We start from the raw sequence: 11,632 nt of genomic DNA, 5'->3' as shown, positions 1-11,632 counted from the left end.
GACAACCGTTATAAACGACAAATTTCCTATAAGGTATATTTTTTTTTTGTTTTTCAATTATATATCATTTTTAGGGGTTGAGGTATGGCCCCGGCTTCTCTATTAATTAATAATAGTGATCTATTTGATTGATTTACTAGTTGAAGTTTGTATTCTTTTAAACAACAGCATATGCCTTAATAAAGAGTGTCTTATCGCAATCTCAAGTTGAAATGCTAAAATCTTTCTGAAAAGGATTGTTTTCTTAAGAAGGTAACATGGATTCTAGTCCTATGGTTTAGTTGAGTAAATGGATTGTTATCTTGGTTAAATTAAGGTACACGTACAACTCTCCCTGCCTTGACGCTGCCCCGTTCTTGTGCTTGTGTAGCCAGACGGCGGAGACATTAGTAAGGCCTGGAGTTGGCCCATGGTATCCCTCATACCATTGGGAGAATGAGGTTTGCCGATTGAGGCGAGTGATTGCGATGATGCCTAGTTTTAACAACCCCCCCAGGCTAGTGCGGTGAATTAGCCCACCCTAGTGCATAGACATCCCTCATACCATTGGGAGAATGAGGTTTTTCGATTGAGGCGAGTGATTGTGATGATGCCTAGTTCTAACGGCCCAAGCTAGTGCGGTGAATTAGCTCACCCTAGTGCGTAGACATCCCTTTGAGGGGTGGGAGGATCAAGTGATGGAGCTTGAGAGGGTGACAGGCCGGCTTGTTTCCTCGCCAAACTAGTGGCCAACGATGAGGTGTATGGTCTCGTAAGGTTTTTCCCAGCATGTAGAGGCTGGAAGGCCGAATTCTAGATCATCCGCAGTATAAAGGAAAAGAATAAGAGAGCCGGTTTGGCTTGTATGAAATTGATTCATGTATAAACTTTTTTTATAAATCTTGTCTTTGGCATTATTGTACTGTGCAAAAAGGTTGTTTTAACAAACCTTGTGAAAAGGGCCTTAATGAAGGAACATGTTTATTTATGTCAAACAGTGTGGTAGGATTAGTTAGAAAATAAATTGATGCGTGAGTAGGGTGGAAAGTGGGAGGATGGAATGCCCAGACGGCACCATCCTACACGGACGATTGGACCTGATTAGTCGGGTAGCTTTCCAACATATTAAGTGAAAGCCCTACGCTAGATAAATAGTTTCTCAGGCAAGTCTATTCTAGAAGACTAGGCCAGTGCGGCTGTGCCTTGCATGGATGAGGAAAAAAGTGTTGTCTCTAGGAATCAAGACTAGTAGTTGCCCAAATTATGATCAATTACCCTATGGGTGATTTGATTTTTAGAAGACCACACTCCCCCTACGCGGGATAGAACTAGGTCTTACCTATGAATCGTATCCTTGAATCTCTCCATGGTCAAGGTGTCGATGAGTAGGAAATTTTCTCCAAGATAAGACTTAGTGGACTATCTTAAGTGTTTCCCCTATTTTAGAAGGGGGGAACCTTACACCCACCTTCTTTTCTCTTCTTCTCCTTCTTGCCATTCACATAGAAATCTTAGATAATGGTTCTCCCTTGACTTCCAAGGTCTTTAATGTTTGCGCATGAGTTGTGACATTGAGTGGTGTGGTCACCACCCTAGATATAGTACCCCAATCATTCAGACTCTCCAATGCCCTTGTAAGAATAGTCCTTAATTAGATGTTCAATTCCACACTTTTTCACGCAACTCAACCCAAGGTGTGTGTTGACTTGAGTAGTTTGCAGGTTTGTTGCATAAATATTATTGAGGATACTTAGCCACTTGGTGAGTTCCTTGGTAGTGGTAGCAATGCAATGGGGCTCTCCTCATTTGCTGTGGTATTAATCTCCCATCCCTTCGATTGCACCCCATCTTAGAATATTGGTACTCATGTATTCCACTACATTAGAAAATACTCCAAGGTTACCTCCCAATTGTCAAAAGTTGGTCGAGGCTCCCTAACATATTCTTCTTTCTATGGCACCTCCTTAATGATTTGATTTGACACTAGCATTATGCAAGGTGCTGGTGGTTATGGTGGTAGAACAAGCCGTGGTATAGGTACTTCAGGTACTCTATACGTTCCCCTTGTGTGGTTTTGCATGTTTGAAATATTTTCCCCTAGCACAAGACATTGCCTATATGGTGCAGATAAAGCTAATTGTTGTCGTGTAGAAGGTAGCTGAGGCACTTGAGGTACTTGCATCTATTGCATCGAGGGTGGGTACCTACACATACTCGTATCATGGTTCCCAAGTTGCATACAATGTCTAATTTTATCAAAAGATAATACATTATTGAAGATCAACATGATGCTATTTTTACTACAGTAAAATTTTTAAAATTGCTAATAATGTCAATCATTTAGACTTAAATGCATGAAGAATTGTTAGTGAAGTGTAGGTATCATCATGATACCTTTTTGCATTGGGTAACATATCCAAGAATAGTAGTCATGCTTGGCATGCATTTTTATAAGAGTTTCATATGAAAGTACTAATCATGCATTAGCATGTCACTCTATCAATCTTGAAATTTTGAAATAGTATGTGGTCGAGTAGTGGTTTGATTTAGGAATATGTTGCTATATTAGTACATGATTTTGAGAACAAATAACCTAGCGATTAGGTCAATTTCTCATATTTTTTAAATGGCTTTTAAAGACTTTCATAGAAAAATCATGTTTCATTAAACATCATTAAACACCACTTAAAGACTTTCATAAAAAATTCATTTTTCATTAAATGTCATTTGAAAAACAAAAAATATCAAAAGGTCTAAAATGTATATCCATATAGTCATGAATTATGCAAGCTTTCAAATAAGTTTTTTTTTTAAATTTATTTTCTATAGAAATGCCTTGAATGATTTTTGAGCAAGCTGCTACAAATATTAAAAAAACATGTATGTACAACCATTTGGAATATGTCATTCATCAATTTAAGATATAATGTTTTTCTTTCTCTTATTACATCATTTTTTATGCACTTTTTTTTTCCCAAAATCACAACTCCTTTGGTTGCAAGTTTTTTTATTATACTTTTGTCATATGTAGATACATCCTAATAAAGAATGCTCAAGAAATCTTATATGTTTTTTAGTGTAATTTCCTTGTAAAGTCTTTAAAATTTGTGTATTAAGCTTAAGGCCATTTAAAAAACCAGTGTTAAGCATAATAAAGCACATTAAAATAATAAAATATAAAGCTGCATATGAAGAAATTTAAATATACTATAAAATTTAAAGATTTAAAAAATGGAAAGTTTAATCACAAAGGATGAGTTGATATAATATGCATTTTGCATCATAAGAACAATTGTGCAACATGGTACTAAGTCATCTTACAATATTTAAAGACCAATTTTTAAGAATGCTAATTTAATAGTGAAAGTGAAGGTTTTTAAAAAAGAACAAAAGATACATCACCATCATCCACCAATGCGAAACATATAAAACATAAATTTTGGCCCTACTTATAAAATGAGTGTTTCTAGGAAAGGTTGATGGAAGCCATACTAATTACAGTAAAACTTTACTGGAACTTCAAACTGTGCTCAATAATATATATACATATTAATAACTATTTACAAGAAGAGTTTACAAGTATTCATAGGAAGGCCAATAAAGCCACGGCTATAAAGCCTTGATAGAGCAAAATCCACATATTTACAAGTTGAGAATACTTCATCCATAATGGTACTGAACCATTAAGATGCCTCACCTAGATGTCATGACTTTGTAGGATGCATTGAGTATCTACAAGAAGATAGCATTGGGTTTAGAATGTGAAATTTATTACAAGATATAAGTAATATTAGGTTATTCTAAAGGTGTGCTTATTACAAGATATAAGTAATATTAGGTTATTCTAAAGGTGTGCTTATTGTCATCAAATGCTATTGATTCAATGACATTGTGAATTGAGAACAACATTTTTTCACCCGCGTTGGAAGGAGCTTAGTCGAATCCTTCTAGCTACTACTAGTAGAATCGGCCTTTTGTTCAAAGTTGTCTATATCAATGTCCTCCCATTCTCCATTACCTAGTCCGTATGCCATCATGGAGTCATGTCACTCATATTATACTAAATGATGAGTATTAATGTGTAGATTTAGATTCTTATACGAACATGAGAGAAATTAAATCATGGATAAGAGTGCAATATAGCACCCAAACAAGAGTACAACTTACTCTTCTTTAGAGTCAGTGCTACGACATCATTGTTCTCCACCTGCAACTTTCAAAATCGCATATTAGAGGCATAGATATGGATGTGTGTGCAAGGTACCCTACCGTGCAAAGCATCATGTGTCTTGATGATGGTGTAATAGATAGAGCACCCATACACATAGACTGCTTCATTTAACTTGAGCTCTACTCTACACCATAAGGTGGCATGTATCTATGGGCATGCACATTACTAGAGTCAAAGCATTGGAGAGTTCTACTTGCTAAATTTGGAACTTTGGATGCGTAGGAATAAAACGAAAGATATCTATTTAGGAATGTGAACTTGTGGTCTCACAAAAGATAGCAACACCATTCCAAAATTTGAAAGGCAAGCTTAAAAATGGGTTGAATCACCTGCTGTTGGGCAAGCGTCCTTGCATCATCCAGAACGTGATGGCAGTCGAGCAAAATCAAGCGTTGATTGCTCACGGGGTTATCCGTGAGAGTCCGCAGCTTAGCCTTGATTTGCAAGACGTTATCAGAAGGGTCGCAATGAACAAAGTAGGTGGTCATCTTTCTCTTCACGCGGATAAACATGGCCTGAATATATTCACCATAAAAAAAGAGTTAATAATCAAACAGTAGTAATTAACCATACAATATATCCCAAGAGATCCCCACTGCTGCCAACCTACTAGCTTTGAGGAAAACCAAGAGCTATAACTGCATAATTAGCCTGATGATGATTGCATGTGATTACATTGAGAAAACCGACAAGCAAGCAATTGCCACTTCAAAAAGGGAAAGCTGAGGTCTCACCATCGCTACTTGCTAGGGTGGTGGCCTATTCGGAGCGTGAAAGCTGCACCCGCGAAAAGAGCGAGGACTACAAATATGTTCGTACGATAATAAGAATATATATTAGCCTAAGGTGGAGACAACAAACAACGCTCTCTCCACAACTTGCTATGTAACCTAGAGTCCCACAACCATACAATACAAAGGCTCACTACAACCATACAACGCTCTTTCCACAACTCACTATGTAACCTAGAGTGCCTATTTATAATCATCCATCTCCCTCTCCCTCCCCCTTTTCCTTCCTTCTCCTCTTTTACTTTGTGTGCTAGTCCCCCATGGCCCTCATGCTTCCACGATTTCCACCCCTTCATATGAACCATGGAATCTACATTCTTAGCCATGGCATCTTCATCTTGTTTCTACTCCACATCTCATATGGGTCCCCACACAAGAGCCACATAATCTAACAAAAATCTCTACCATTAATGGCATCCATCTCTCCCATTACCCTCCAACCTACATTCACACCTCAACTTGCAAAGATCCTAGGGGGGGCATTGATAGGCTATTCCCTCCTATTAAAACATCGGACAATAAACTAGAACTTTATCCCTCATTAGTGGACACCTTAAAACAAGATTTTGCATCCACCTACCCTTCATTCCACATATTTTCAAAGATGTTATATCCAACCTTCTTTAAAGTTGTTGTTCATATAGTAATAGAAAATATGCATTTTACCACCATAATTTTTTCATTCATTTTCCTCCATATAGTGACAGAAATTTAAGGAAAAATAGGACAATTTCCCATAGAAAGTACAAATCTCCATGAGTCTTGGTGGGAGGTTAAGTTCTTTCCCTCGAGTAAATTTAAAGGAAAAAAGTTAACATGATGTTTCCTTTTGCATCATGATTTTTGGACGTGTAGAAAGTTTTCCTCACACTAGTTCACTATGTAGTGTAGAAGCTAATTGTAGCCATATAAATTCTAGAGATGTTAAGAAACAAAACTTTAATGGATTTTGAAAATATAAAGATGTCAATTTCATGTTATGTGTTAGTATGGATGCATCTTTATATTATGTAAAAGGTTATTGTTACCTTTTGAGCCTAAATATCATCTCAATGTAAGTGATTGATTTTTTCCATTTGAAACTCATTATATAATGATTTCTTCCTGTGTCAATTCACACAATATTTTGATGCTATAAACTTTTTAGGATGCAAAGTATGACATGGCTTTCACTTGATGTGATCTACATCTATTTTTTTTGCAAAACATAAACTATATTAATATTTAACTAAAGGGAGATAAGACGAGGATGAGTAAATTTATAAATGAAGAAAGGATCTCCAAATCGTATGGAAGTCTTAGCCAATCAATGACTCCACTTTCTTGATTCTATTACATGGCCCTTAAAAAGATGCACTCAAAAGTCGAAAGCATGTAACATTTGAATATACCAATTTGTCATATATATGAATTTTAAAAATTTACAAGAAAAATATAATGAATTCGAGCTCCTTGTTATTATAGAAAAAAACTTAATAACTTGTCAATAACACATTCTTTCATATTATGCATACTATAAAAAGTTAATATTTACATATGAAAGTAAACATTTTTTAAAAATACTACAAACCTTAGTGTTTGTTCTAATGCTTCAAGGCCTCAATCTCATATACTATTGCATTTTACTAATCTTAAAATAATAAACTTCATCAACTTGATGAACTTGTTGATGGCAAGGGTTTAGTGAGCGAAATGGTAGTTTTTTATTAGTAAAGTGATTAGTGCGCCAAATTCAGCTTATTTCAAATGACTTATATTGATGAGCCTTTCACATTACACTTTAATGTGTCCATGTGGGAATGGTCCTTCCCCAATTCTCTAACCTCTTGGACTTGGGCCCAATTACATGAGACCTTTAGTGCTTTGTTACAAACCATCCCCAGCCAAGAGGTTTCATCCTCGAAACCATAGATGTATACCATTATAATCCATATAGATGGAATATGTCACTAAGAACTCATGTCAACATCTCATACTCATACCATGTACGTGGTTCCAAAAACACATGTGTATGGTTGTAAATTATCCCCAAATCCTTCAAAACAACCCATAACATATACCTCATAATGGCATGAGAGCCTCCTATAACTTCTAAGCACTATGCATTCAAATCCCAAGGGTATAGGGATGTCCACACTGACTTTATAGGAAATTTGCAAGCCAATTCATTGTTATTAAGCCTCATTGGACCCCTCACATGCATCCAATAACCCTTCAAACCCTTTCATTGTAGAGGTGGGCTACCAAGAAGCTAGCTTCATTGTAGAGGTGGGCTACCAAGAAGCTAGCTTCTTCCTTAGGTAATCCTTGCCATTCGATCAAGTATTGCACTAGGGTTCAATTGTTTTGTGAAGGACCCTTTCTATGATGCCCAGAATCAATCCCCACACATACTCAATCATGCCCTCATCGTTCATTGGAGGTAGCTCATCTTGCACAAGAACATCTGACCCAAGGTAAGATTTAGGATGTGATACATGAAACATATCATGAATTCTTGTGGTTGATGGAAGCACCAATTGGTAAGCACCTTCAACAACACATCTCAAAACCTTGTATGGCCCATAGTATCGATGAGCTAACTTGGTGTTTGTGTTACCCTTAAGATCTCCATATCTAGTCTTGGGTATTCTCAAGAAAACCCAATCTCCCTCCTTGAACTCCAATGGTCTCCTTTGGGCATTTGGATTGTGTCTCATCCTTTCTTAAGCTTGCTTCATATTACCAATCCTCTCATGATGCACACTACTATTAGCAAAATCATAGCAAGCGGCACTAATCATCCTAAACACCTTGCATATCATGGCAATAATGCCTCAAGTAAGTTTCCACCCACTTGTTTTGCCTCTTAGTTTGTCCATCGATTTTGGGGTGGTAAGCAATGCTAGGTATCCAAACAGTCCCCATAATCGCAAACAATGTACTCTAAAATGTACACATAAACTTCACATCTCAATCACTAACATTTTTTTATGGAACTCCATGTAACTTGAACACATGATCCACAAACTTAATGAAATGTGCTACAACCACATATATGCTATCACATCCCCTCCTTGTGTGAGGTAGCCTCTTCAGATGAAATCCATAAAAATATGCATCCATTTTCCCTCAAGAATGTGCAAAGGTTAAATCAAACCATTGGGCTTATGTGTGGGCTACTTGTTTTTTTAATAGGGTAACCAACTTGTCATAGAAGCAGACATATCTTTCCACATTCCCTTCAAATAATAAAAACTCTTCCGCACCTTCTGTAAGATCTAAGCAGCCCCGTGTGCCCCGTTAATGGAGAAGAATTCATCTCTTCTAACACATAAGTCCATTTCAATGCTCAAAATGTAGCAAATCATCATGGGAACCTTGCTATAATATTTGCCACATTGGTTCCACTTCCTCGTCCAATCTCCTCTTGGATATGCAATATATAGTCTTTTTGTACCTCCCAAATTGCCATGCATGTACATGCCCACATACGTGTGACAGTGCATGTGTCAAAATTTTCTCCTTCCCGTTCGTGTAAGATATTTCAGAATCATAGTTTTGCAATGTAGCGACCATATTCTTTGCTTCGGCGGAGATAGTGTAGGTTGAGATAAAAAAATCTTCACAAAGAAATGACTCCCATAAAAGTAATGATGCCACCTCTTTATTGTATGAAGTATTTCTAACATCTCTTGATCATAGACATGCATAACCATCTCTTTGTCATCAAGCTTTTGGCTCTCAAATGTAATTATTCCATGTTCTTGAAACAAAACAGGCCCAATGTCTCTTCCACACGCATTGGCTTGAACCATTAATGGCTTCATAAAGTACAAGAATACAAGTATAGGGGCTAATGTGAGAATTTTCTTGAGCTGATGGAAGCTATGGTATCCTAAAAGAAAACCTCTTTCTTAAGCTTTCTGGTAAGAGTAGCAGTGATGAATCTCTTCCTATAGAATGTGAGAATTTCCTTGAGCTCTTGGAAGCTCTTATCAGCTATGAGATCCCAAAAGAAATCCTTTTTCTTAAGGTTGTTGGTGAGAGAGGAGTGGTGATGAACCTCCTATAGAATGATGGCAAGCCTAAGAATCCACTCAATTGAGTAGTATTTGTAGATTTAGGCTAATTCTTAACACATTCCACCTTCTTTCGATTGGACACCATTATGCCTTCCTTACTCACTATATGTCCAAGATACTCAACCCTTTGTGCCATAAAAGCACACTTCCTCTCCTTTGTAGAGACAAGATGTTGGCTCTTAAAGCATCCAAAACAGGCCTTACATGCATTAAGTGCTTTTTCTTATTCTCTATATATATCAAGACATCATCAAAGAACATGAGCACCAATTTTTAGACAAACAGTCCAAGAACTTTGTTCATTAGGGATTAAAACGTGGCCAGTGCATTGCACAAACCAAATGACATAACCAAATAGTGGTAGAGACCCCTCTCGATTAAGAACGTTGTCTTGTACACATTACCCTATTTGATTCTTAATTGGTGATACCACAATCACAAATAATTATTGTAGAAGAAACATACACCCTTCCGCTCATCAAGCAAGTCATCAATCCTTGGAATAGGGAATCTAGATTGCAGACACACATGTGAAAATTGTCATCCTTTTTCTTGACTAAGACTATGGGGGATGTAAAAGGTGATTGGCTAGGAATAACCCATCTCATGTCCCTAAGGTCTTGCATTTCCTTTGCCACCTCATCCTTCTCCACTTTTGATAATCTATAAGGTGGTTTGTAAAGAGGCTTGGTATGTGTCTCAATCTCTATATAATGATCCAACTCTCATTTTGGTAGCAAGAACTTTGGCATTTGAAACACATCTTCATACTCAAACAATTCCTTTGTACCTTTATGCATACCTTCACTCATTTGCTCATTTCTCTCTTCATTGCAAAGCTCTAATACATATATGTATCCCTTTTTATTCATCTCCGTCTTGAGTTGTGTTGCATTGATCATCTTGATACTTGGCACATGAGTTTTGATCAACGTAAACTTATCATCTCCATACATGAAACTCATATACCCTTGCTATAAATTCATGTAAAATAACCCAAAAGCTGCCAACCAATCACATCCCAATACAATGTCAATGGGACCCATATCCAAGATAAGTAAATCAACCTTGTAAGTATAACCACTTGTGAGGTATCAAACTCACATCTTTGCATACCAATGTGAAATCCCTGTTCATGCTTAGGGACATCTTCTTGGCCTTGCAAACCTTCGAATGATCATTGCTCAGCTTGTCACCATAGTTAGAAGCACAAGCCCTCCTTTTTCAAGAAGTTTGTGTGGGATTCACCAATAACCTTGCTCTTGTTTGAGAATTTTGCATCAACTTGTTTCCCATCAAATTTGAAGTCTAGGAAGAGAGTTGCTAAATCTAAAATACCTCTTCCTCATAAACAATTGGGAATCTAGGAGGACCCGTGTGAGATGCAACACCACTTGAAGTCTTGCCCATAGTTGAGGTGCCAAAATCATCCCTAAACCCATGCCTTACTATGCTTCCATGTGCATTCGTTGCCTCATATATGTCCATAAGAAGCATGGGCTCCTTGATGGTTTCAGGTCTTTGAGCATCCACATCAACCGTAATGTTGTTTTGTAACCCTTTGATGAACTTCCTTAATTTGTACTCCTCACTCACAAGCCTTCTGCATAAAATGAAATCTTCATGAACTTGTGCACATTATCTTTGACATTTCCCGTTTGAGTGAGATCATCTCGTTTCTCCACCATCCTTGATCTATTAAGGGATAAAACAAAAGTTCTCCTCATTGACTCATTCTTGAACTCCACCCAAGTAGTGAGATCAAATAACTATGAGCACTCAAGTGCCACCACCAAGCATGGGCATATCCTTTTAGATGCAAGTGCACCCTAGTAGTGTTCAAATAGCCTCGTGAGCATTCAAGTGCCACCACCAAGCATGGACATAGCCTTCTAGATGCAAAAGCACCTAAGTAGTGAGCATTTAAGTTTTTCCACCATGTAATGGCTAAAACAAAAGTTCTCCTCATCTCATTCTTGGCCTCCACCCAAGTAGATCAAATAGCCATGAGCATTCAAGTGTGGCCCCACCACCAATCATGAGCTGAAACAAAACCAATCCTCATCTAATTCTTAAAGTCCACCCAAGTAGTGATCAAGTAGCCATGAGCATTCGAGTGCGGCCATCAAGCATGGGCATAGCCTTCTAGATGCAAAAAAAAAAGTAGCAAACAATACTTTGGTCCTAGTATCGCCAAAGGGCAAAGCTCAAAGTAAAACTTCATTTTATTAATCCATTATTCAAACTCCTCATTGTATGAGACTTCACCTTTTGACTTAGTGTCTTTCACCCCCTTAAATTCATCTTCGTCCACCACCTTGATGACCTATGCTGAAATGGTCTAACATGATTGACCCCCAACTCATTTAAATGATGTGGCCTACCATTACTAGATTCCATTCCATTGTACTAAACCCCCATCTCATTGAAATGAGGACCTCCCATCTCGTTGAAGTGAGGAACACCCATTGGTGAAGGATTCCAAGTTTCATCCACCCTTGGATCTTTCAAGACTACACCTTTGCCTACATTGTCCAAACTCCTTCCTTGCATTGAAGACACACCAT

At 37.5% G+C, this 11,632-nt stretch overlaps 1 protein-coding gene across 1 annotated transcript; it reads right to left on the bottom strand.

Annotated features, from left to right (window-relative positions):
• Positions 1 to 3,840: 3,840 nt before the first annotated feature.
• Positions 3,841 to 5,094, bottom strand: LOC147642169 (uncharacterized). The gene is made up of 4 exons (XM_086775154.1): positions 4,945 to 5,094; positions 4,540 to 4,725; positions 4,147 to 4,186; positions 3,841 to 3,997 (listed from the first exon to the last, which is right to left on the bottom strand). The coding sequence occupies exons 1-4, from the start codon at positions 4,945 to 4,947 to the stop codon at positions 3,927 to 3,929; spliced, it is 300 nt and encodes a 99-aa protein (XP_086631280.1). The 5' UTR covers positions 4,948 to 5,094; the 3' UTR covers positions 3,841 to 3,926.
• Positions 5,095 to 11,632: the final 6,538 nt, after the last annotated feature.

Source organism: Cibotium barometz, chromosome 1 (genome assembly GCF_041138505.1).
Source record: "Cibotium barometz isolate CiBa-2024 chromosome 1, ASM4113850v1, whole genome shotgun sequence".
Taxonomy (NCBI): domain Eukaryota; kingdom Viridiplantae; phylum Streptophyta; class Polypodiopsida; order Cyatheales; family Cibotiaceae; genus Cibotium; species Cibotium barometz.
Note: the sequence above shows the minus strand (reverse complement) of the source record. Positions and strands in the feature narration are given on the sequence as shown.

What these genes read in the sequence shown, in the direction of transcription:
- LOC147642169 (XM_086775154.1), bottom strand. An exon ending in GGACGCTTGCCCAACAGCAG is followed by an intron (nt 4,187 to 4,539) that starts GTGATTCAACCC and finishes TGAAAGTTGCAG; the next exon opens with GTGGAGAACAATGATGTCGT. An exon ending in AGCACTGACTCTAAAGAAGA is followed by an intron (nt 3,998 to 4,146) that starts GTAAGTTGTACT and finishes CATACGGACTAG; the next exon opens with GTAATGGAGAATGGGAGGAC.